The following is a 26,727-nucleotide window of genomic DNA, read 5'->3' on the forward strand; positions in this document are numbered from 1 at the left end:
AGTCCATTTTTTTGAAGAAAGAAAGGATTACCCACTGAAAAAAAAGGGGAAGCAAAACTTCTCGGCCTTTCTGCAGCCAATTGGACTCAGTAGAACGACTAAAGGCAATTTAGAACGATTGTTTGAGTGGGCGGATTTTTGTAAACTGGTTACACAATTATTTATTCCCTTCTTATAACACTTGAGGAAGGACATGTACAAGGCGCACAAAGAATGCACAGCTTGCACGTCGAGGGAATCCTACGTAGCTGCTTTGAGTGTGTTTAGAACTAGGAGACGTTGCAGGATTAGAAGCGGAGGACAAGAAGTGCTCGGGGAGGTCTTTGATCTGCTTTTAATGGGCTTCGTGCTGCCACCGTGAAGCTGAGCAGCAAAGAACACCAGAGCAACACTGACTGAGCCGCCCTGCATCAAACTTAAGCAACACTGGGTGATTTCGTACATCCTGTTCTAATTGACATGAAGAAATGTCAACGAAAATGAGGCCGGAACTGAAAGTAACAGCACTTGCTAAGCACTTATTATATTGAGGCATGTTGTTTGAAAAAGTCATCTCCCTCATTTTGGACTCAGTCGATTATCACCAATTTCGATCCCAGTCTGAAATAACACAGAGTTACTCAATTTTTCATCCCTTGGTTGTATCAATGTGTTTTATCAAATGGGTAGGCTCATCCTGGATTGAAAATACGGAGGCAGATTATCCTTCTCTTCAGTCGAGAAAAGGATGGCTTTATATGAGAGCAGAGCGAGGAAGCTCAATTGGCTTCAAGGGTGGCATTGTTCAACCAGGTCAAAGGCACTGTCACACTTAACAGTTACAAAGGTCTTACTTTTGGGACCCTCCAACCCTGCTTTATGTATATACTGCATATAGTTGCGTCATTTGCTTTGCAAGCTTTTGAGTGGTATCACATGTTTCAATGCAAGAGGTCTGAAATGTCCAATTTATATAGCATCAGCCTTTTCCTCAGGCTGGAACACCATCAGAAAGTTGTGCAGTGGCATTAATGAGCCAGCACAAACCTGCTGCTCACTGGAAATTCTAGACACTCAACCTTTTCGGTCCCATTATTTACAGCGCAAAATGGCAGACTCCATATTTTAAAGCTGTTTTTAAATAGTCATGTTTACTCATTAAGTCCTAACACTTTTCCGCTCGGTGCGTCGCTGAGAGTGATGCTTTCGAGTGTTAGCTTGGCCCAGTCTGCGGATTGCAGCATTAAAACATGCAGATGCCTCTGCGGTTAATTGGCAGTGAACCGTTAATCATGGCCGCCCGGCCCTTCATGACTAAAAGGAATTAACATCAACAGCCGGGAGAGCACTGCTGCGGCCGGCCAGGACACCGCCAAAGTTTGTTCTGCGGCCACATGATTTAGAACGAGGCCCGCAAAAATGTATGCAGTTAGTGACAACTTGTACACACAGAGGGTGCTTGTCTGTCTGCAGGATTACGCAGCAGGATGATTCTTGAGCAACTTGAGGAAGGAGTGTCACAACATATTAAATACATATATCATAAATGCAGTACATTTATTGTATCCCGCTGCAGGAAACCCATGGGAACGCATAGTTCATAGCTGTCATCTGGCTGGAGTTTTGCACGCATGGAACATCCGTCACACTTTGATTTGGATCAGGTTCAAATTTTGTTACAGTGTTTGAACAGTACATCTTTGAGTTTTGATAAAGTTATGACATTTTTTATCACTGACATTGAAAATATTTCACTTGAACAGCAGCTTAGAATCGTGTTGTTGAAGCTGCAGCCAGATAAAAGCCATCGGTTGTATACTGTAACTGTACTGTATTCACATCTTGAGCTGATGTGGGGCCTTGCTCAAGGGCGTCTGGAACATAGTCACGAAGCAGACGACCATTTCCCCAACAACTAGTTGCCATTTCACACTTCTGCAGCCGTTGAAACCGTAACCCTCCAAAAGTCGCAACCTACTAGTGAGTCATTTACTAGACACTATAAATGATCAGCTTCTTCATTATCGATTACATGTTGGCAGTGCTAATTGTAAAATAGGGTTACGTGTGTGAATGGGGCGTTAACAGCTCGAAGGAAGACATTTACCATTTCCCCATGGATTGCATGTTTGGAGTCTGTTTGGCTCCTCATATTAACTGAGTTTCTGTCTGTTTCAGCTCCAACGGAGTCCCCACTGAGACCAAGTCTGTGTGAGTCTGCATTTCAGGACATTGCTTTTCTTGTCTTTAAGTATTATAAACCTTCTGAGAACTGCAAATAGTGTGTAACGTTGAGCAAATGGAATTTGTATGCGTGTGCAGTGGAGGTCCACGCTAACCATGCTGTGCTGCGTGACAACTTTGATTCCAACCTGCAAGGGGAGCTGGACCCAACCATCTGGTATGCGTCTGATCCTCTTTCAGTCCTCAAATGTATTCACGGTCTTGATCGTACTTACGATTCCTGTGCAGGTCCGAGTGCACAAACTGCGAGCTGGGCGAGCACTGTGGGGTTCTGATGCATGGAAATGCGGTCACTTTCTGTGAGCCCCTAGGAGAGCGAGAGCTGGTAAGTGCCATTCGCGAAATCCAGCATCCTCCCACACTCTAAAAACGCATGTTAGGTTTATTTATGCCTATACAGTAAATTGTCCATAGGTGTTAATGTGAGTGTGAGTAGTTGTTTCTATGTTTGATTGACTGGCGACCAGTCTAGGGTGTACCCTGCCTTTCGCCCAAAGTCAGCTGGGATAGGCTCCAACTCACCTGCAACTCTAATTAGGACAAGCACTATAAAAAAAAAATATGAATATGTTTTTATATGGGTATAAATAAAAAAAAAAAAAAAAAGAAATTGAGATGTTTTATTTGATGCTGTAATGTCCTAAACAGCCTTTCTGTATACCCGATAGACCACTGTCCCTCTCAACACCAGCACAGCATCTGTCCTTCAGTTTGTCCTGGGTGAGTATTAAATGCACTCAGCGGTGCTGTCATGGATTTTTGGCTCCTTGTACAAAATATCACTTTGTGCCCCCACCACTTCAATGCCGCAAATTGAAAATACAACTTCTTTGGGCCCCTGGCCCTAAGAATCATCATCACTTTTCTGCCGCTTATGTGTCCCTGCATGCGCGTTCAACACAATACTACATGAAGCCACATTTTGTATTCAACAAGCTTTATGTGCCAGTCCTTTTCACCTTGTCCAAACACTGAAGCGACAGCATGCGTCAGTCTTATCCAGTCTGGACAATAAGTGCTTGTGTAGCTCCAGGAAATAGACATCTTTTGCTCCTCTCACGCTCTCTCTGCTCAGCGTCTCTTATTAATCTTTTACATGAGGTACCCAGAAGGCCATGGCAGAGTTTTTCGAGATGTTCTATTTTTCACGGCCATTATAAGCATCCGGAGGTTTTCATGGGAAAGCGCGACTGAACACATTATTCCCTTTTTCCTCTTCCTCTTTCTCTTATTGTCTTATTTACGAGTGTTCTGTCATACATGTGAGTTTATACAATCAAAGCTGTGCGGTTAGGTGGTGGGTGCTTCATGCTCAGCTGTCTCCAAGTGGGGACGGACCAGTGCAGTGCTTATGGACAGTGACAAAACACGGATGCTGCACACCGCCAGGGCGAGTACACAGTTGGGGATGCAGGCGCCGGCACTCTCCATTGGCGACCTTTGAACCCGCCATATCCCAACGCATCGACACAAACACGTTACAAACGCGCAGTGGTCTCACGTCAAGGTTTTAAAGAACAATTTTACCACTTGAAAATGGACGGCCATTTATGTGGTTGGCCTAAAAAAGACATTTGTATTTTTTATTTTTGAAGAATTCTGTTCTATCATTAATAATCCTAATTTGCGTTTAAAAATCATTACACAAGAATTTACAAGCTGTCATGAATTATTGGCGCGTTTCTTTTCCACACCCCAATCCAATCCCTCAACAGCATTCTCGTGTCACTTATTTCCATAATGACACCATGAGACATGATTTTCCACGTGGCCAAATGTGGAAACTATCAAAGGAATTCAAAGGCACCATGTTACTGTATGTGTCTGTGCATTCTAAAAGAAATGATAATTTTCCATTTGATCTGGTTCAGCAGATGTAGAAGAACTTTCAGATTGCATTGACACAGAAATGTCCTTATTTGTGCTTTGTGCTGCCCAGGTTCAGGCACCTGTCGTTTCAGTTACTCAGACCCCAGCATCATTGTATCATACAGCCTCAATGGAAACGCCAACACCTCTGACTGGATCACACTGGAGAAAATCAGGTCTCTCAATCCCTTCCCTCTTCTTGAAATTCCTCTCTTTTCATAGTTCCATATACTATACTGTATTTGTGAATATAGCTGGCGCGCGTACAGTAAATGAATCAAAACCTATAAACTGTGTGCCCTGTAGAGCTCCTACCAATAGCAGCACCTTCGTCCACCTTCTTCCAATGCCACTGAGGTCCAGGGCTGAGAATGTTCGCCTCCGCTGGTCTCAGGAAGCTCCTCAAGGCCCAGAAGGCTACGAGTCTTGCTGGGGGCTAGACAATGCGCTGCTGGTTAATGCCGCTCATAAAGTTCCTCTCATGGAGGACAACCTGGACCCCCTGGACACTGCCAACTGGCTCTTTTTCCCAGGTGCTACAGTCAAGGTATGCTTACATGAATTAAGGCTCTGTGTTCGGAGATATGACAGAAAGCTATAACCTGTTTTGTTTTGATTGCATCTATTACCGTCTCTTACTGTATATGATCACCTCACCCAATACACTGTTTTACAGCATGCTTGCCAGTCAGAGGGCAACTCCCTGTATTTCCATGGTGCTGAAGCAGTTGGCCACAGCTTCGCCTCCAGCAGAGACATTGACCTGCACCGTGAGGAGGGAAGAAGCTACTGGGAGGAAGATTTTGAGAGCCCACCCTCAAAGTGAGTCAAGATAATGAATGGCCATACGTAACGCCCACTTCCAGGGTTAGGGTTGTCAACAAAATGTGACATACTTTCATGGTTTAATAACAGTTAAGAGTCGCTCAAATGATCTCACATGTTTAAAAGAGAATGTGTAAAAATGAATTGAATTTAAAGGAGCCTTTTCTCACAATTTGAAATTGAATACATTTTCACTCAGGCTCTGGAAACATTTGTGTGAAGCCTCAGAAAGTCTGTTAGAACAGCAACAATGAAAAGGAAAAGCTTGTAAATGACACCCTATAAACGGCAGCTCGAATCAGATCAGGAGGAGTTTAAAAGCATCGTGTTTTCAGTGATGGCCACATTTCATAAAAAAAAAATAGCAAAGTCAACAAGCTGGACTTAACGTGTGTCGTGTGCGCATGTTGAACATTTGGGAAGCTTTGTGCAATCGGCTATAAAATCTATATAGCTGCTTGAATAGGATGTTGTGATTTTGATAAATAAATCTTTTGTTTTCAAAAAGAAACCTATTTAATTTCGTCTGCCTGTAAAGAGCTACAAAATTAGCTGATGAAGTTCTTCAAAGCATGCGTATGACAATTACAATGATCAGAGAAAGTTTTGCACAGCTAAACCACAGAGGAGCTTTAAAGGTAATCTTAAGGATCTTAGGAGCACTGCAGGAATATTATTCCTGCCCTTCTGGTATGATTCCTCACTGTGATAAAAGAACAGCGAGTCAAGAAGCACACAAAGCTGCATTTCCCTTTTGACCGCATTGTGTTTGATTAAGAGCACGGCAATCTGTGTGAGATGTAAGATGGGTCTTAACTGATGACGAAATATGTAGAAAGCGAGTAAATCTATACTAATGATAAACAAGTACGCTTTGTGCACAGCACACACACACCTGCCATATGATGTGACATGCAGCTACTGTTTATTACATGCCTCTGACTGCTTCACAGACAGCAGTCCATCTGTTCACATTGAGACACGTTGTGCATACGATAACGCAACACAGGCCAGCGGAGACCATTACTACTGCCAATGGCCCATAGTTAATAGACAAGAGCAGAAAATAGAGATGATAGATGTGTTACTCGCAGACAACAATTATCTACCTGTGCATTTTTCCATCACTAGTGTGGCTTTCCACCATCACGCTGCGTGCCATCATGCTGCACAGCGGGCATGTCACACCCGTCAGGTGACATGGGCTCACTTGTTTGTCGGCTATGCAGGCAGGATTTTTGTGGTTAATGATACCCACTAGCAGTATTATTTACCCCAACACGGTGACTGTGACACACACACACACACACACCAGCATGCATGACATTATTTTACATTCTCGCAAAGGGAGCGGAAGGGATAAGGACACCCAGGAGAGGGTTGACATACTGAGTTAACTTCTGTCAGTGTTAATGAGGATCCTCTCTCCACTGTGCATAAATATGTCTGCATGTCATTGACACCATCTTCCAGGTGATTTATACGATACACTCCATGATAAACAAAGCTTTATAGATTTTCCTCGTTTCTAACTTTACTCACCAAAACTGGCCATTTGTTTGGTTTCCCTCAGCTGGGACATACAGGGAGCTGTGTACGGGACCCAGTGTGGCGAGATTGAGTCGGGCTCGGCGCTGGTGTTTGAGATGGAGGGTCGAAGGAGAGTGTGCACGCCGTACATCGACACCACCTCTTACGGAAACCTCCGCTTCCACTTCTCTATGGGTACAGATATCAACCATCTATCATATAATGCAGCTCTACATTCCACTCTCTGTCCATATGACTGAAAGTAGTGCTCTTCCGCAGGTGGTGGTGAATGTGATCCCGGAGAGTCACGTGATCATAATGTGATTCTTTTTGGTAGGTCGGAAGGCAGGAGGGAACGTGTTGTCCTAGACACCCTTCCATATTCTTCCTACAGGGTGAGATACAGCCACAAATTAGATTCTAAAACTACTGTAACTTCTGACAAGGAGATGATTTTTCATCAGTGTGAGTTTGTTTGTGCAACGGCCTGGCCACAGCTTTTCCGTTTTTTTGGTACTTTAACCTAGATTTCTTTAATGATGGGTAGTTATCCTTACGATAATGTAATTAAAATAACATTTTAGTACGGACAATCACATCTCAAATTCAGTTAGGTTCAGTTGCTTATTTCTCCATGTGTTGCTGCTAATATACGATATATGTTCCAATTGTTATGATTTCCATCAGAGGACTGCTATGATGGTAAAAAGAAAACATATACAATAGTGTAAATGTAAAGTATAGTCATCTCATCCTATAATTATATACACACAATTGCTGTTGAAATTGATTGTTATTTCATATGTACTGTGAACAGCAAATTTAATTTGAAATCACAAGTAATAGAAAACTGTGGCAACCAAGTCAACAACTACGTTCAATTTCTTTTTGCTGGGAAAGGGTTTGCAATATCGTGTTAAAAGTGTAGGGAAATCCCAAATTTGGGCCAGATTTCCTGAGAAACATAATAAAAAGTGTGTGTACTTCGTATTCCGAGCTAATTTTTGCTAGGAAAATGAAGTACATACACTTTATTTGCTTAAGTGGGCCACATGAAGGGATGTAGCAGGTGGGATCTGGCCCCCAGGCCTCGGGTTGCATCTGCGCAGTAGAAAGTCTGCATCTAGATGAAACTTTCCTTTATCTCTTAATATCCCACGTCATGATTATTCCATCTTATATGTATATATAGATGACTCTTATACATTTGTATACACATCAGATGCTACAATTTGCTTTTCTGAACAAAATAAATCATTTATTTACAAAGCACTTTTAGTAACCTTCTCCTCCTTATTCCCCCCCCCCCCCCTTCTATGTCTTCCCTCTCAGACACCTGCTGTGGTTTCAGTGGCGCTGCCCTCTGAGCTGCAAACACCAGTCTCCCAGTTCTGCCTGGAGCAGCACTCGCACGGGGGCGCCGACCGCCACGTGTGGGCCGTGGACTTTATGCAGCTGCTGCCCGTGCTGCCTGGCACGCACACGCACGTCGTTCAGTTCTCCATCAATCTCGGCTGCGGCTCCTACCAGCCTGCCAACAGGTGGGGCACATTTGAAAACTAGGCTAGAACGGTCGGTTTACACCATGTACAACCTAAAAAATATATTTAGCTCTCCAAGTACCACAATTATGATTAACATGAAAACACAAAAGCATAGTTGGCCCAAGTGTTCATCAAGAATGAAGCAGGTTTTATTCCTAAAATGCTTATTTCAAAATATCGTAAGACACTAACTTTATTAAGTGAACAATTACACTAATATGGGGGAGAAAAACAAAACAAAACTGTACTTCAATAATGATTCACTGCAAATGTGTCACACGTAATAGTTAAATAAAATTAAATCTAAAAAATAATCTAAATACATTTAAATGAATCTAAATACATTTTTTAAAAACAAAAGCTCTTTAAATGCTTATGTGCTGAACTTAAAAGTTAAAAACAACTGAACTGAACTGTACCTAGGCAGTGATTCTTTCACTTACCACTAGAGGGGCCCATGTACAATTTTGTCATTCTGAGATAATGTTTGGCCTCTTCTTTTTTCTCATGCTTTTTAGAGTATTTCCATTTTTAAATGATATTTCTTGCACTGTACGCTGTTTTAATTTTACTTTTATTTTGTTGTTTTTTTCTGTTTTAAATGTTTATAAGCTGTTTTTTTCCCTTTGTTTTTAAAAGGCTTTTAATCATGTAAAGCACATTGAGTTACCGTGTATGAAATGCGCTATATAAATAAATTTGCTTTGCTTTGATTTGCTTCATAGCATGATACAACATTTAGTTTATCAAAGAGTATATCTATTTTGAAAAATGTCTCAATAAAAGAAATACAATCCTCAAAAGCAGTCATTTTTAGTTTTATTTAAATGATGTTCATTGCAAGGATCCAACAGTTGCTTTACATTTTTGAATAATGGTTAAGCAGAATGTTCAGCGTGTTTTGAAATAATACAAATTTGAAAAACTACTAGAAATGGTGACTATGGATGCACAATAGTATAATACACATTAGAATAATGAATTAGCTAATAATATTTTACAATAACATTTTGTACTCAGCGTCAGTCTGGAGTTTTCCACCAATCACGGTCGTTCCTGGTCTCTGCTCCACACTGAGTGTCTGCCAGAGCTTTGTGCGGGACCCCACCTACCTCACAGTACCGTCTACTCCTCTGACAACTACAGCGGGTAGGACTCACCACCCAGTTGAAAGAGTGGGGACTGCAACTACAGTATGTCGATGCGTCACTTTGAATCTTGCGTTGCATTTCTGCAGATGGACCAGGATTTCTATCCCTCTGCCCAATGCTGCCCTGACAGAGACCACGCGCTTTCGCTGGAAACAGTCTGGCACCGGATTGGGCAACATGTGGGCCATTGATAACGGTCTGAACCGTATACACACACACGACATCAGTTATTGTTTTCCATGCTCTCGCGGTGAAATATCCATACAATGCACCTTCTCTATTTCTTTTTTTGACTACAATCAAAACACATTCATTCATTCATTCATGTAGTTAAACCCAAATGACTTTAGTAAAACACCATTCAATGTCCATGTGTGTTCTTCAGTGTATATTGGTCCAGCCTGTCTCCGTTTCTGTTCTGGGAGAGGACATTGTTCCCGCACTGGCTGCAAGTAAGACCTTCTTGTAGAAATACTGTCTGCACTACAAAATGTATCATTTCATTCCCAACCTAATGCTAAGTAGCACCATTTAGAATATTTCAAACATATCATCTTAATGACGTGTTAATTGGTTTTCATTATTTTCTTTCTCATCTAAGTGGACTTGTTTGTACTCAGATGTGACCCAGGCTTCAGCGGTCCAGCCTGTGAGCTCGCCTCCCAGACATTTCCAGCCTTCCTGTCCGAGGGTTTCTCCAGCCCACGACTTTCCTCCTACCACAGCTTCTCCTCCCTGCGTGGAGCTGAAGTCAGCTTTGGCTGTGGGGTTCTGGCAAGCGGCAAGGCGCTGGTCTTCAACAGGGACAGCAGGAGACACCTCGTCACCGCACCGCTGGACAGCTCTCAGGCCAGGTAGCTGAAGAATTGGCCCTTAATATGGCACAGACCTCCTCCGAGGTTGAACAGTCCTGATGTGTAGGAGCACTAAATTGTACACGTAACTGCAAGTTGCGATTGCTCCGGTTAAGCGCCGATGCAAATGAAGGTGCTCAAATTGTATTACAGTGTGGGAGGACGCGCTCGTGTGCAAGCTGACGTGCATTACTAGCCACTGTTTTAGCCGTGCCACAAAAAAAATCAGGAAAACTGAAATGGTTAAAAATTAAATAAAGCAATATCTCCATAACTCAATACTAAATCTCAGTCTTTGCACGTTTTTAGCAATTATCTTCAAATGTGCATAATGTATTTAGAAACAAATCTCTGAATACACCGTTTAGGGTCTTTAAACTTTATATACAGTATGTACATATTATTATTGTTATTCTATCCATCCATCCCTTTTCCATGCCACTTATAGGCTCCTGCACCCCGCGACTCAGAACTGGATGATGGAACATGATTCTATCATTTCTTTTTTCATTTGATTGCTCAAAATTCAAGTAAATCAAGATAAAAGTATCGTTCTAGCAAATAATTCCTTTTTGCCTGCTTAAAGTGTAAGAAGACCTATTTTCACAAGCTTCCCTTTTGCATACATAGTGTGACGTAGCTGAAATTGTTTTGATTTGTGATTTGGTTGGGCCATATTGCATAAGCGCTGTGTGATGTGAGAGTATCATTAGCACATAATGTCATAGTTTTATGGCAAATTCCTTAAAACATTCGGTACATCTGAGAAATAGACATGACAATACAACATACAATACAAGCTACAGTACCGTATATCAAATATCCGCCTAAATGGAGACATTAATGCCAATAATGCAATCTGTTTTGGCTGACATTTTTGACATTCAGTAATTTATAAAGCTGCTGCACAACTTGTTGATCGTGTAAGTGCTCATAATGTTGTAGGACACGCACAGTGCAGATTCCGATTCTCAGGTGTCTTCACTTGTGATTGATACAGCAGATGTTGCAGCCATTCAGCTGTCAATCTCTCTTTCAATCAAATTTAGTGTGCTCAGTGGGGGCGGGGAGAAAAATTGTGATTATTGGCAAGATTACAGATGAGAGAGCTGGCAGGAGAGGACAAGAGAAAACGTTTGATTATGATGAGGTTATAGATGGCATCTGTGTTAGACTTATTATGCCTGTTGCCGTTGTCTGTGTGCCAGTGTGGCAGATTTTAATGCCAGTGGCTAAAAGAACAATCAGATCTGCTAATGAAAGTCCAGATCGGCCAAGGACAGAAAAGTGCAGGTCTACACTGTTGGCTTTAGACTGAAAATTAGATATTATAATATATATTACCTAATAGCAGGATGATTATCTCTGCTAAAACGAGAACTTTACATGGAGACACTACCCATGGGTGCATTTCTATGAACTTGTTCAGTTGACACTCTTCATTTGCCTTTGCTATGTCTCATTTATTTCATCATCTCATCCATCATTTCAATGCGCCACACAACCTGTGGCTTTCTGTTTATGTAGCCGCCTCCTCCAATCTGCACACACTCGATCACCTTTTTCCTTCCCATTTATCAGCTTGGCTTTCTCTCTATTTGTGAATTTTAATAATTATGTTTTACACTCAAGTGCTGCACTTATGAGGGCTCTCATCTGTACAGATACCTCCAGTTCACCCTCCGACTGGGCAGCCGAAGTACCTTGAGCTCCTGCCCTGCTCCAGACCAGGCAGGGGAGGGTGTCCTGTTGCATTACTCCACAGACAACGGCATAACCTGGACTCTGTTGCAGCACTACGCTTACCAAGGGTTCCATGAGCCAAGGTTTGTGTGTGTTTAGGATTCCACTTGGACGCTAACATTTCCTTAGCACCCATATCTGCAGTACGCCTACTTATTGTTTGCTGCCTGTGTGGGCTACTGGGACCCATTGATGAAGTTAGTGCCATCTATGTTTGCAATGAAGACAAGGTGGAGCACTAGAATGGGAAGTGTGTCTGACTTGCGTGTACTGCAAGCAAAGAGGCAAGTACAGCTTCTCCACCAACTTAAGGCTGATGCTAACATAGGCAATGATTAGCATCTGTGGGGGTTGTGTTATACCCCTTGAAGCAACGGACATTTGACCACAAAGGGTGCAGCAACACATGCAGACAGACCATACAACAGTATTCGCATTCATATCATGTGTTCGTTATCCTCTGCGAAGAATGACAACATGAATCCCACTTGAGTTCTAGGCATGAAGCGCCTCACCGCAATATGTTTGGTTGCTGCCTCCAGGGAGGAAAGTAAGTGTGAAGTACGGATCGGCCTTTATACTGTCACCTGCTGGCCATCCAAATGAGCAGCACAATGTACATTGAATTGAATGAGAAAGTGTGACAAAAACGGAATTCTTTTATATATATATATATATATATATATACATACAGGGTGATTGAAAAGTAACCTCCTATTTTATACTTTATTCATATGCTGTAATATTTTTCAATTTTTTTTGGTGTATGTTCCATTATTGTTCCATTATAGCAAGTCTATTCTACCAAACCAACGACTTTGGAAGAACTTGAAGGGCGAATACAAGAAGTTATGTCTTCCATCCCACAAGAGTTCCTTGTGAAATCAGTTAATGTGGTTTCCAGGCGGCTTGAGAAACTGGTGGCCAATGCTAGTGCCCATATCGAATTTTATACAAAACTCTATGCAATACACTTTCTTCTCATCTTCATTTCTTGTAAGAATTATAGGTCAGAAATAAATTACAAGTACTTACTTTTCAATCACCTACAATATATATATATATATATATATATATATGTGTGTGTGTGTGTGTGTGTGTGTGTGTGTGTGTGTGTATAATGTATATTTGATGTGCTATTTTTCTTATGAAAAGCACATTGCAACATTTTTGTTGTTGTTGTTTTATGGGGCACAGTAGCCGATTGGTTAGCACATCTGCCTCACAGTTCTGGCGACCGGGGTTCAAATCCCGGCCCCGCCTGTGTGGAGTTTGCATGTTCTCCCCGTGCCTGGGTGGGTTTTCTCCGAGTGCTCCGGTTTCCTCCCACATCCCCAAAACATGGGTGGTAGGTTGACTGAAGACTCTAGATTGCCCGTAGGTGTGATTGTGAGTGCGAATGGTTATTTGTTTATATGTCCCCTGCGATTGGCTGGCGACCGCTTCAGGGTGTACCCCGCCTCCCGCCCGAAGATAGCTGGGATAGGCTCCAGCGGCCCGCGACCCTCATGAGGATAAGTGGTACAGAAAATGGATGTTCTTGTATAAATATTTCCGCTAAGTATGACTTTACTACTGCGACAGAGTAGATTAGTGATTAGGAGAAGCGTTAAAGAAAATGGATAGATGTTTTACGGGGGCCTGAAATAGATTAATAGCATTTCTATGCATTTGAATGGAGAATGCTGCTATTAAATACAATTGTTTTGAGTTACGAGTGTGGTCAAGGCACTGCTGTATTAGCATTCTTCCATTTGTGTTGTTGCGACCATGGCTAATTCCCTACTTATAGAAAGTAAATATTTAGAATTCAAATCCACTATATTTCCTCTCCTGAATAGGATCGCGTCTGTTGAGCTCCCGACAGGCGCCCGAAGGTTCGGTGTGCAGTTCCGATGGTGGCAGCCGTACCATTCAGGGCGGAGTCATGATGTCTGGGCCCTGGATGAAATCAGCATGACCTCTGTGCTATTCAACACCATAAGTCTGGACTTCAGCAACGTGTTGGATGTCACACAGAGTCTTGGTTTTTACCTTGGTCATGTACAGCCCTACTGCCAGCATGATTGGACCCTCAGGTAAACAAATAGTACTTTTCCTGGAGTCACCTTGTCAGTAAATAAACATGATAATGATGATTATCTGTTTTCCTTTGTTGCCTTCCAGTTTCTCCGGTGAGCCCAGCCCTGGTTCCAGTATTCGTTACGTAGAGACTCAGTCGATGCAGATCGGAGCCTCCTACAGTCTTCAGTTCTCGCTGGTTATGGGCTGTGGTCGCGAGTCGTCCCCTCACATTGACACTCAGGTCCGCCTGGAGTTCTCCACAAATCATGGCCTCACTTGGCACCTGGTCAAAGAGGTAAGAAAGAGGAGACATGTCTACACTTCTGGCCATGATATTACAGAAAATTCCTACTTTTTAGAATAATGACTTACTGATGCTGTTCCTGTTGTCGTTCATTCACCTGACCTGGATAGATGGACTTAGTAAAAGCCTGTAGCGGTATCTTGGAGGAGCAAAGAAATATATAATCTAGTCATGATTATATATATAAGTTTCTCTCATAAAGCCCCCTTAATATTGCTTAAATAATGACATGCTTAAAATGCAGCACTTCATGTAATCAGAAATGATCGCACAGGGGCTTTGGTGGCTTTTAATCACTCTGCTTTTAGCGAATACATACCAAGACCTTTATGTTTAAGTAGGTTATCTTCTCACCATGCCAGCAGAGATTTTTTTGTCTATCACAATTATTTTATAAATACTTGTAGTACAGTTATAGTTATAGTATTCAGTAAGTCTTATAAACCTGGAAAAAAAAATCTATATGCTCAGCATTTTTTTCTTGTGTGCATTAAAGTGCAGTCATGCACTCAGTATACAGTTACACATTGTGTACGATCTAGTGTTGAATGTTGGTTGAATTCCAGTGTGATTAGAGACGTTGCATTCAAAACACATAATACTGTACATCCTGATGGTGCGGTCTCTAAAGAATAGTTGTGTGATTACAAGTCCTCTCCTCAACTCTTGCTCTCCTTCACTTAGGCCTGTCTGCCCGGCATGCCAAGCTGCTCTGAGTTCACGGCTCCCAGCGTGTACCACCCATCAGAGTTTGCAAACTGGAGACGCATCACTCTGTCTCTACCTCAAAAGACATGGTAACATAACTCTGTGCAACATTCACACAGTAGTAGTAGTAGTAATAGTTGGAGTTGCAGTTCTTTATGCCTAATGCCTAATTTTTGGGTTGCGCTGCCACAGTGAGTCATTCAATTGGAGTAAAAAAAAAAAAAAAAAAAGGATATATTTTTAAGCGTTATCAACATGACATGGGAGTCTCCTTTGGCCCGATATGTAACTTGTAGTCCATAACTGCTAAATTATTCCATTACTCACACAGTTGACATTGGGAAACCCATTGGCATCATGAACCTATCATCTCTCCCGACATATGATGATTGCATGTGCCATCAGCCATAGGTTGCACATACATCAAAACAGCTCCCAGATCACTTTGACCTTCATACCAGTCTGACTTCTTTTCGATAACCATGCTCTAATCTCCTGCAGTGTGGTGATCAGTCACAGGCCGGGTCACGGCTGTAATTTGGCAATAAAACAGTTGTGGTCAGAGGCCGACTCCGAGGTGATTTTGGTGTCGTTTGTCTCGGCTGTACAGCTGCACATGCAAGCACAAGCACAGTATTTAGCCCTTGTTATCAACGTAGTTCACATACGGTCATGTTCTGCTTTAAGTATCAATTTCACGAAGATATGTAGATGTACTTGAAATGAAAGCTAGTTTCTAAAGCAAATTCAGAATTTCGTGTTCCATAAAGCATGTCTGTGAACCAACTGTGTTCAGGTCCAGTGCAACACGGTTCCGATGGATCCAGAGTTATTACGGAGAGCAGGACGAGTGGGCCCTAGATGACATTTATATCGGCCAGCAATGTCCTAACATGTGCCACGGGCACGGCTGGTGTGACCACGGACACTGCAGGTCAGCCTACAGGGTATCCAAATTTAGAGAAATTTGACTTGTTTGTTTTGGTACATGAAAGCTCTTCTTCGGCAGGTGTGACAATGGCTTCTCCGGAACAGACTGCGTGCCCACCTCCCCACTCTTGTCCAGTGTCCTCTCAGACTTCGAGTCCCAGGATGTACTGCTGGCCACTTGGCAGGAAGTGATAGGCGGAGAGGTGGTCAACCCTGATGTCGGCTGTGGGGTGGTCTCATCCGGTTCGGCGCTGTACTTCAGCAAGGTAGGGAATAGTCTAATCTTATTTTTAATAAACTTGCAAATATTTTATTGGGTTCTCTCCCACATAAAGGAGAATTACTGTATATTAAAGTATCTCTTCTGTTACTGCCCACCTATCAAGTGTGAACTCTCACAAGAAAGGTTTTTCTCTTTTCGGAAAATGTGTCTGGGAGTGGGCCGTGGGTCTAATCGGTCGCATGCGCAACCTACCTCCGCCTTCGGCAAAACAGTTCGACGCACTCTCTCCCGGCTTGGGTGAATGGCGAAGGGGACTGTGACAAATCACCTGTAAGAACTTAAAACATTTACAGTGTCCTTTGCTCAACACAAAATGTCACCACAAAGCTACCAAAGATGACAATAACCAGTGTTTTAAGCTTTTTTGTTTATGTTTACGTGTATAATATCATATTTGTATAAATACATGTATTTAACTTTTGTCTGAAGACACCAGCCTTAAAGAAAACAACATTTAAGTAAATTCGACTTCAAACTATCATTTCAGCAACCTATAGTCATGCTTGTTAGCATAGCATACACGGGAAGTCCGCTAATCCGTTTTCTGGGTTTGGTCATACGATGTTCTGCATATCGCGGATTAAAACAATAACCACGCCCACACCGAGTTTCTCAGCCAATGACTGGCTGGCCGAAGATCAAGAGCAAAAGCCACTATTTGTAACCGTAATAATGTAATTGGATCTCTATGGGCGCTCACTTTTGTGTGTGCGTGTGGGGGGCGGGGGGGAATGGTGAAAATAGCCAGTGTTGGCCTGGTAAGAAAAGCTGCAATGAGCTTTCTTGAAGCTCAGATTAGCTTCTGATAAGCGGCACTGACTTAATTGCTCTGTGAACAAGTGTTGAGAGTGCGGGTGTTTGTCTGTGTTTCTATGCCGCAAATACGCAGAGTGAACCTTTACCTTCACCAGTTAAAATACAGTAGTTTCATTGTCTTGAAGCTGAGTGCGTTTGCTTTGGACTCTCCTTCCGCTAGTAGAGGCAAGCAGCCAGGGGAAGAGAGGGGAGCAAGGAATGCGCAGGCAAGTTCCATCCCACTGATTATCATTCTAACGAAAGCCAGACTTACCATTGGCACAGCAGTACATGGGGGCGGAATGAGGGCTGAGTCACTTGTGTGACAGCCCTAAAATGGCTTTAATTTTGCAGGAATGAAAATGAGGTGTATAAAATGTGGTATCATCTTGATCCTTGGGATATTTTCACAAGAGCATATCACATAAATGTTAATAAGACACTTGGGAACTGAGGAAATTGTGAAAAAAATTTTTTTTAAATTCTGCTTTAGACCTACAACAACAATAACTAAAACCCCCAGTGTTCTGTGGTTCCAAAGACTCCTTCATGTTGACTTTGTGTGTGACATCAGGCTGGCCTGCGGCAGCTGATGAGTTGGGACCTGGACACCGAATGGGCCGAGTTTGTCCAGTTCTACCTGCGTGTGGGTGGAGACTGGGCAGATTGTAACCAGGCTGATAGCAGGGAGGAGGGAGTATTGCTGCAGTACAGTAATGACGGAGGCATCAGCTGGGGCCTCATTGCCGAGATGTACTTCACCGACTTCACCAAGCCTCGGTGAGATAAACAGTGCTAATGTTGAACACATTTGCTTCTTTCGAATACTGCAAATCATTTCAAACGGTTCTTTATCAGTTTTGTCCACTACGAGCTTCCTTTGGCCTCAAAGACACCCTGCACTAGATTTCGCTGGTGGCAGCCCCTTCACTCTGGAGAAGGCTATGACCAGTGGGCAATAGATGATGTCATCATTTTATCTGAGAGGGAGAAGCACATCATCCCCATGGCCAGCCCTACTCTTCCACAGGTAAGACTGAATTTGTATAAAAAGGACTGGCTTCTGTGACTGTCCTTGATACGGATTTAAACATCTCAAGAGATATCTGAACATGGCTGTGCACCTATGCTCTCTATCTAACCTGATGGACCTTAAGAGGTGCAGCAAAGAGGAATGTGTGTGCCAAGCTTGTGGCATCTTTTTCAAAAAGACTTGAGGCTGTAACTGCTGCCAACAAAGTATTGTGCAAAGGCTGTGAACACTTCAGTACGTGCGATTTCTTGGTTTCTATTGTCACTATGGGGTGTTGTGTGAAGAATTTTAAGGGGAAGAAAATGACTTTTTTTCCATTTTGGAATAAGAGTGTAAAATAACAAAATGTGAACAATTGTCTGTCACTCCTTTCTGGGTGCACTGTAGACATTTGTACATGTTTACAGTAATGGCTAAATCCCATCTGTTAGAACTTCTATGAGAAGCCGGCTTTCGACTACCCGCTGAACCAGATGAGTGTGTGGCTGATGCTGGGTAACGAAGGAATGGAGAGGGACAGCAACAACAGCTTCTGTGCACCGACCGCATCTTCCATGGTGTTTGGGCGCTCGGATGGGGACAGGGTGGCGGTCACCAGGGACCTTGCCCTGCGCCCTGGCTACACCCTCCAATTTAAGGTTCACTGTACAAACATAGCCACAGTTCCACACCACATTGTACGTGTACAATAATGTTAAATATGTATTCCCTTGAAATGTTGTTGTTATTTTTTCTACTAGTTAAACATTGGTTGTGAGTCAGAGTTCAGTGCGTCTGCCCCAGTCCTGCTGCAGTACTCCCATGATTCTGGTCGCACTTGGGCCCTGGTGAAGGAGGGCTGTTACCCAGGATCCCCAGGAGCAGGAAACTGTGAAGGCAGTGGCCGGGAGCTTCGGGAACCCACTGTGTATAACACTGGGGACTATGAAGAGTGGACCAGGGTCACTGTGGTCATTCCACGCAATGTTGCGGCCAGGTAACTATGGCAACAGCCATGTGGTGGGATCTCTAGCAGGGATAGGCAAAGTATGGTGCAAGGAGCAGTTACATGATCAAGAGTCATATAATATTTTTTGCAAATTTTGACCCCATATATTTGTATAATAATATTTTTCCTGAAGTTGGTTTATTAAAATGTATTAATTTTTAAAATTCATTTATCTCATAAAATAATTTGTTTATTATGTTTTTGTTGTAAATAACAGTAAGTAAAGGTAGTAGCAATAAAAGCCATTTTATGAAAAACATTCAATAACTTAGTTAATTATAATTACATTAATTATTAAAAAATACAAATTACAAAATTATAATGGATAATAATGTATTATTAGTGTCAAATATTCTACATAATACATACACACATACACATTTGAACTTTTATTTTTTTTACACCATCTACCAATTATCTGGCTCATCTGTTTGAAGAAAAAAATCCAATGTGGTCCTGGAACCCAAATGTTCGGCTACCCCTGATGTATAGACTATAAGTAACTTTTAACATACATTATATTCTTAATCAAGTAATGAATCAGTAAATGGTCGATTTAGACTCCTAATTTGCTCTGAATGATAATCTTCATTTTATTGAGACATGTAAGAACGTTTGGGTCAAATGTCCTCAGATCCCAATGTGATTTTCCATTTCATATCTTTTTGCTAGAATTTATTAATAGCGCTGTTAACAATCTGTATATTTCCAATTTACTATTGCATTCATTTCCCCAGTAAAACCCGGTTCCGCTGGTTCCAGGAGAGCAGCATTTACAGAGATGCCCCAGCTTTTGCACTGGATGGAGTATACATCTCTGAGCCTTGTCCGAATCATTGTGGCGGGCATGGAGATTGCATTTCTGGAGTCTGCTTCTGTGACATGGGATACACAGGTAACATGACTGATAGAGATTGTGAAGAAGTATGTTTGTATCTTTAGGCTATAAACCTCTTTTTTTTTTTTTTTTTTTTTTTCCCCCTCATAGTGGAACAGGATAGCTGTGTCCCATCTGTAGCTAGTCCAACTGAGCTGACTGAGGGCTTTGAGGGCAAGCTAAGTCCACTTTGGCAAAGCCTAAGTGGAGGGCAAGTAGGAGGTGGTTGTGGCATAATCAGTGGGGGCAAGGCACTTTACTTCAGTAGCCCTGGAAGGAGGGAGGCTCGCACAATGCCCCTCGACACCACCAACACTCGGTGGGTGCATTCCACTCTTGTTACTTCAGCTTTTTTGAGTCAAGTCATTATGTTCAAAACCAGGTTTTAAAATCTTTTCTCATGAACGGACAGGTTGTTGCAATTCTACATTCGAATAGGCAGTAAAAGTTTGGGACCCACTTGCACCAGGCCCCGCTCACGCAATGAAGGTAGCACTGGTATAATTCCAGTACTCTGCTGTATATTCATTAGTGACCCTTCTAGGTCATGAGGATTATTTTTCTGTGATGTAATTTTATTGATATATATTTGTCTTCAGGTGTACTTGTACAGTTTTCCACCAACAATGGTGTCCAGTGGCAGTTTCTGCGAGAGCTCGACTTTAGCTCCTTCCTGGAGCCTCAAGTGGTGACCATCGAATTGCCGCCACATGCCAAATCCCCTTACACGGTATTTCGGTGGTGGCAGCCCCAGCAAGGTTGGTGCAATGGGTGCAGTAATTCAGTCATGTAAATTAAAACTACTCTCTTTCTTCTTTGATTTATTATGTTGTTGTTTTTTTGGGTCATGTTTTCAGGGAAACACTCAGCCCAGTGGGCTCTGGATGATGTCCTAATTGGTATGAACGACAGCTCCAGAACTGGTTTCCATGACAAGTTTGACGGCACCACGCCTCTGAGGCACAACTGGTTCCGCATTCAGGGCGGGGAGGTGACTGTGGACTGTTTGTCCCTGGACATGGCACTGACCTTCAACTCTGAAGCCATCGATAGTGAGTCACACAAACAAACACACCCAACTAACACACAAGCATGTAGACGACATTCTATTTACATTTTCTATTTATATAGCACAGCGAGAGAATAACAGTGAAATGGCTTCAGAGCAGCATAACTCACGACAGGCTGGAACTGAATCACCCATTTACTGTGGCGCCATGAATGGCCCATTATAAATGAGGGCAAACTTGATTGAGCATACTGCCTGATTTTTAGGAGCACCAAGCTGAGAGCGCATTTACTTTCTGTCAATAATGCTTTCAAATGGGCTTAATCTTTGGGAGTGCACAGCGTGAAACACAAAGGCCAGCTTTGATGAAAATTCTCATACTGTGCTTGAAAATAAATGCATTTGATTATAGTTTATTTGTGAATGTTGTTCCTTGCTCTGGTTTTATTTCCTTTTTAACCTGAATATAAAGATGCTCCTAAATATTTGCGCGCTGTCCGGCGAAAATTATTTGGACATTACACTTCCAAAATGCAGAAACTGATGTTACCGTGTGCTGCAGAGAAGCCAAGGTATGCAGAGAGCTGGGACTTCGAGGTGTCGGGCTCATCCTTCCTCCAGTTTGAGTTGAGTATGGGATGCAGCAAGTCCACTTCCTTTTCTCACGGTGTGCGGCTGGAGTACTCCACAGACTGTGGACGTCGCTGGTCCCTCATCACCCCGGAGTGTGTTCCCCCAGCTATCGGTTGTGCTGCTTATACTCAGAGCTCCGTCTATACGTCCACCCAGTACAAACACTGGAGAAGGATCACCGTGTACCTGCCAAGCGCTGCTAAGTAGGCACTATACCCAACCCCAAATTATGAGTCTATTCACATACAGCTATATTTGTTAATGTTATCATTTTTGCTCTTGGCACCTCAGTTCTCCAAGAACTCGATTCCGTTGGATCCAGACCCATTTCACTCCAGGGGCTGAGGGCTGGGCTCTGGATAATGTGTTACTAGCCCCCGGTTGCCCGTGGATGTGCTCTGGTCATGGTCTATGTGACAATGGACGCTGTGTGTAAGTCGGACATGAATGTTGAATTAGATTGTTTGTTTCATGTCTGTAAATACATGTTAATAGGTTCTCATCCTGTCCAAGGTGTGACAAAGGTTATGAGGGTGCTCACTGTGTACCCTCGGCCCCTCTCCCATCTCTACTGAGGGAAGACTTCAATGAGCACCTGCAGCAGGAGACCTGGCCTGAGGTTTATGGAGCTGAGAGGGGAACTCTGAGTGGAGAGCCTCTTAAATCTGGAACTGCCCTCATCTTTAAAGGGGTGCCTGTCTTAAAAGTTTTGATTCTCTGAATTTTGCAGTTTTTACAGTTGAAAGGCTTTTGTCACCTAAAAGAAAATCTTCCTCTTTGCAGGATGGTCTGCGTATGATTGTGTCAAGGGATCTGGATTGTACAAACACTCTCTACATTCAATTCTCCTTTAAGTTCGTCACAAAAGGTACACTATGGTTGTTTCGTCTTGTTTGTTTAATGTTAATTAGTAATGTGCAATTTAATGTGATTTTCTAGGTGTACCTGAGCGCTCCCACTCAGTGCTGCTGCAGTACTCAGTGAATGGGGGAATCAGCTGGATATTGCTGGATGAGTTTTACTTCCCAGCTTCCACAGACACTCTGTTCCTCCACCTGCCGCTACCCGCCAGCGCTCAGACCAATGCCACCCGTTTCAGACTTTGGCAGCCTTACAACAGTGGTGAGAAGACACATTAGCACTCCTAAAACTCCTTGGAAAACAGAACTGATCTTCATCATGGTCATCAAATCCTGTCAAATTTGAACATTTTCAAATGCTATGAAGTCATAGCAAGTTACATCCAGCTGTGATCCAGATGTGGCAACCATCAAAGGTTCACATGGAAATTCATTCCACATTTTTAAATGTTACATCATAACTCGTGAGGTCAAGTTTTAACTTTAAATTTATTAACCTTTTAAATTCAAATGTATTAACCTTTGGAAAACACATCAAAAGTGTACTGACACAAACAGCAATATGTTTTCTGGTTTTTGTTTGTTTGTTTGTTTATGTTTTTTGCTTGAAGCACCTAATCAACATCATGCCTGATGAAGATGATCAAACATTCTAACATTTTCCAGCCATCCATTTTTCACCTTATCCTCACTAGGGTTCACAAAATTCCAGGTTGATTACGCTATTTATTTTTGTCTATTACAAAATCACACAATTATATGATTCCTTTTCACACAATAAATATAAGGAAATGGGCCATACTGTAACTGGCAAAAAAACAAACATATATCACTACGTTTCTTCAAAATGCAATCTTAACATTACAGAATGCATGGCTTCATACTGTAACAGCAAAGAGAATGAAAGAGGATTTTTTAATGGCATTTATTGTGTCCAGGAGGATTTGGAACGACTAAAACTAAACTACAGAATACAAATGCTAATCTGTGATACATCCAGGGAAAAAAATATAATTTCCTTTTTCATTTTTAGTAATAAAAACTCAGTAATTCAAAAAATACAACTGCCATTCAAAGGGTTAAAATCCTATAAAACAAAAATAATTTTGCATAAGTCTTGCACAAGTATGAAATTGAAAGAAGAAAGAAACCCACAAAACAATATTGATGTATGATGATTTAACAGCCGTGTTTTGTGCATCTATTTTTTTTTTCCATTATTATTATTATTTTTTTAACCTTCATTTATCCAGATAAGGCAAATGAGAAACTACTCTCATTCAGAATACCGACCTGGTTGCAGAGAGCAGAGTAAAACAAAGCCAGATAAAAAAATATGCAAGACTCAAAGACACAAAATTTAAAAAATATTCACTTAAAAGAACATATCCTTCTAAATGTAATGCCATGAGCTATAATATAGTCAAAAACAACAGTTAAATACAAACGTTAAAAAAAATACAGAGAAAACTTACAAAAATGCCTGAGGAAGGCATGAGGGTAATTTGTCTGTGTAGATTCTCAGGCAAAGAGGGTTAATTTGTTTAATGTTGACTAAAAAATGTCTTCTTGCGTCCATCAGGTAAGAAGGAGGAGGTGTGGGTGATAGACGATCTCATCATCGATGGTAGTTCCTTACACAACCCCCTAGTGATTGTAGACAGTTTTGAAGAAGGCCCAAACGAGTCCAACTGGCTGTTCTATCCAGGAGGCAACACCGGCCTCTACTGCCCCTACCAGAAGACCGGCTTGTAAGAAAAGAAAGTTTTCAACTTTGAATGTTTCCAAAAACGAAGTCTCGTTTTGCATATTCAGTTTTTCAATGTAATTAGGAAACCCCAGGGTGATATGATCTACAAAAAGGCTGTTTTTAACCTTGACTAATATTTTTGTTTGTGTGTCTGTGTTTCAGAGAGGAGGATGAGTCAGCTATGGTGTTTGTCTCCAGCGAGCTGGGGGAGCACTCCATCACCACCAGGGACATTGACGTGAATGAGAACACAATCATCCAGTTTGAGGTAAACAAACAGTCTTGATGACTTCTTTCCCAAAGCAACAATCTGCACACTCATTGAAGACATAAATCACGACGGGCAGTCGTCGCTGATGTCTTGTTTTCTCGACAGATAAATGTCGGCTGCACGGCCGAAAGCTCCTCGGCCCACCCGGTGCGTCTTGAGTTCTCGCGGGACTTCGGTGCCACGTGGCACCTGCTGGTACCACTATGTGCTGGAGGGCCACAGCCATCTTCCCTTTGCTCCACCGAGCTCCACCCGGCCAGTGTCTATTTCACAGGCACCACACAGGGCTGGAGGAGAGAGGTCATACACTTTGGCAAGTTGCGTCTCTGCGGGTGAGCACCAATGCATCCTCTGAAGCGCTTTGTCTCTTTCTCTAACACTCTCTTTCTGTATATCTGTATCTCTTTATCGTCTATTTGTCATTGACTTTGTCCCGACAGGTCTGTGAGGTTCCGTTGGTATCAAGGCTTCTTTTCAACTGGATCTGCTCCTCCAACATGGGCTCTAGACAATGTCTATATTGGCCCTCAGTGTCAGGACATGTGCAGTGGTCATGGAGCCTGCGTTGGGGGCACCCATTGTATGTGTGACCCTGGCTACTCGGGAAGTGACTGCTCTGTGCCTGACATTCCCAACCCGGACTTCCTCAAAGAGGACTTTGAAGGTACAGCACACTATGATAACAAGATGCCTGTTACACTGAATAGCAACAGTATCTAAGGAGTTGTGTTGTAATTATTTAACAAACTATTGTTTGTGTTTAGGCGGTGCAGTGGATGTTGACCTTTTTAGACAGCTGAGTGGTGGTAAACCATCGAGAAAATGTGGCATCATGTCCAGTGGAAACCATCTATTCTTCAGTGAGGATGGGCTGCGCATGTTGGTCACCAATGAATTGGACTTGTCCAATGCCAGGTATCATTAGTTTTACACAATAAATTTTCTTACAATATCACCAATTTGTTACATGGAAATTGATGTGTTAAAATAGGAAGTACTGTAATCATGACTGTCAATGGTGCCAGGTTTGTTCAGTTTTTCCTGCGTCTTGGCTGCGGTAAGGCAGCCCCGGACCCTCGCTCCCAGCCAGTTCTGCTGCAGTACTCTCTGAATGGAGGTCTGACATGGGGTCTCCTGCAGGAATTTCTATTCAGCAACAACAGTAACCAGGCTCGCCTGGTGGCCCTCGAGATCCCACTTCGCGCTCACACTTCTTCCACTCGCCTGCGCTGGTGGCAGCCTTCCGGAAACGGACAGTTTTACAGTCCATGGGTGATTGACCAGGTACTGTGATGCAGGTGGCCTTGGGGGAAACAATGACTTTGCCTCAGTAAACCTACTAGGTAAGAACAATTTTACATTTGAACTTTCTTCAAACTCCAGGTGGTGGTTGGTGGTAGTGCCAGTGGCTGGGGACCTCTGGAAGATGATTTCTCATCGATCGATGGGCGCTCTTGGCTCCTCCACCCAGGAGGAACAAGAATGCCAGTTTGTGGTTCAGAAGGACCCGCTTTTGCTTTCATAGAAAAGTCCAATACCCGCTACGCTGTCACCACTGATATCAGTTTGGGTCAAGATGCTTTCATTCAATTTGACTTTTCTGCATCCTGCTCTGTAACCAACTCCTGCTACTGTAAGTAACAAGACGTGACGATAAGAATAGTCTTTGGATGAAAAAGTGCGACTCAACATTTTAAATGTTGCTTCTTCTCTAATATTTATAGCTGTGGAGCTGGAGTACTCACTGGATTTAGGTCTGACGTGGCAACCTGTTGTTAGAGATTGTTTACCAACAAGCCCCGATTGTTCCTCCTACACCTTGCAGAGGCTGCTCATTTCTGACACCTACAACAAGTGGGGCCGGGTGACCCTACATATCCCATCATACGCAAGGTCAGCGCTCTTAACTGTTTATTTTTAGTCTCAACCCCCACTATTAGCAGTGGATAGGGACTGAGTCCTGGCACGAATAGCGAAAACTATAAGCAATTAACCCCCCCCCCCCCCACCCCACCCTAAAAAAATAATTGTCTATATTAATAGGGTTATATTTGGTGATGTAATTTTCCATAAACTACAACCCCAATTCCAAAGAAGTTGGGACATTGTGTTAAACATAAATAAAAACAGAATACGATGATTTGCAAATCATGTTCCACCTATATTTAATTCAATACACTACATAGACAAGATATTGAATGTTCAAACTGATAAACTTTATTGATTTTAGCAAATAATCATTAACTTAGAATTTTATGGCAGCAACACGTTCCAAAAAAGCTGGGACAGGGTCATGTTTAGCACTGTGTTACATCACCTTTTCTTTTTAACAACATTCAATACATGTTTGGGAATTGAGGACACTAATTGTTGAAGCTTTGTAGATGAAATTCTTTCCCATTCTTGCTTGATGTACAGCTTCAGATGGTCAACAATCCAGGGTCTCCATTGTCGTATTTTACGCTTCATAATGCGCCACACAT

At 42.4% G+C, this 26,727-nt stretch overlaps 1 protein-coding gene across 2 annotated transcripts in view; it reads left to right on the top strand.

Moving 5' to 3' along the window:
- reln (reelin) overlaps positions 1-26,727 on the top strand; it is a 100,410-nt gene that overhangs the window by 56,208 nt on the left and 17,475 nt on the right. For both annotated transcript variants that reach the window (XM_061676200.1, XM_061676201.1), the window contains exons 5-46: positions 2,158-2,190; positions 2,302-2,380; positions 2,452-2,548; positions 2,892-2,943; positions 4,163-4,268; positions 4,399-4,639; positions 4,769-4,914; positions 6,491-6,642; positions 6,727-6,842; positions 7,780-7,988; positions 9,012-9,140; positions 9,229-9,338; positions 9,528-9,594; positions 9,763-9,996; positions 11,661-11,822; positions 13,581-13,817; positions 13,906-14,098; positions 14,792-14,904; positions 15,612-15,749; positions 15,825-16,011; positions 17,398-17,603; positions 17,682-17,853; positions 18,288-18,494; positions 18,597-18,832; positions 19,582-19,739; positions 19,833-20,040; positions 20,134-20,210; positions 20,321-20,479; positions 20,579-20,773; positions 21,293-21,566; positions 21,655-21,795; positions 21,877-22,054; positions 22,147-22,231; positions 22,303-22,485; positions 23,806-23,974; positions 24,136-24,241; positions 24,350-24,576; positions 24,685-24,908; positions 25,009-25,159; positions 25,270-25,528; positions 25,628-25,877; positions 25,969-26,137. In XM_061676200.1, coding sequence (XP_061532184.1) covers positions 2,158-2,190; positions 2,302-2,380; positions 2,452-2,548; positions 2,892-2,943; positions 4,163-4,268; positions 4,399-4,639; positions 4,769-4,914; positions 6,491-6,642; positions 6,727-6,842; positions 7,780-7,988; positions 9,012-9,140; positions 9,229-9,338; positions 9,528-9,594; positions 9,763-9,996; positions 11,661-11,822; positions 13,581-13,817; positions 13,906-14,098; positions 14,792-14,904; positions 15,612-15,749; positions 15,825-16,011; positions 17,398-17,603; positions 17,682-17,853; positions 18,288-18,494; positions 18,597-18,832; positions 19,582-19,739; positions 19,833-20,040; positions 20,134-20,210; positions 20,321-20,479; positions 20,579-20,773; positions 21,293-21,566; positions 21,655-21,795; positions 21,877-22,054; positions 22,147-22,231; positions 22,303-22,485; positions 23,806-23,974; positions 24,136-24,241; positions 24,350-24,576; positions 24,685-24,908; positions 25,009-25,159; positions 25,270-25,528; positions 25,628-25,877; positions 25,969-26,137 — 6,835 coding nt within the window. The remainder of the gene's footprint in view (positions 1-2,157; positions 2,191-2,301; positions 2,381-2,451; positions 2,549-2,891; positions 2,944-4,162; positions 4,269-4,398; positions 4,640-4,768; positions 4,915-6,490; positions 6,643-6,726; positions 6,843-7,779; positions 7,989-9,011; positions 9,141-9,228; positions 9,339-9,527; positions 9,595-9,762; positions 9,997-11,660; positions 11,823-13,580; positions 13,818-13,905; positions 14,099-14,791; positions 14,905-15,611; positions 15,750-15,824; positions 16,012-17,397; positions 17,604-17,681; positions 17,854-18,287; positions 18,495-18,596; positions 18,833-19,581; positions 19,740-19,832; positions 20,041-20,133; positions 20,211-20,320; positions 20,480-20,578; positions 20,774-21,292; positions 21,567-21,654; positions 21,796-21,876; positions 22,055-22,146; positions 22,232-22,302; positions 22,486-23,805; positions 23,975-24,135; positions 24,242-24,349; positions 24,577-24,684; positions 24,909-25,008; positions 25,160-25,269; positions 25,529-25,627; positions 25,878-25,968; positions 26,138-26,727) is intronic.

The sequence above is a fragment of the Phycodurus eques genome, chromosome 5 (genome assembly GCF_024500275.1).
Source record: "Phycodurus eques isolate BA_2022a chromosome 5, UOR_Pequ_1.1, whole genome shotgun sequence".
NCBI lineage: Eukaryota > Metazoa > Chordata > Actinopteri > Syngnathiformes > Syngnathidae > Phycodurus > Phycodurus eques.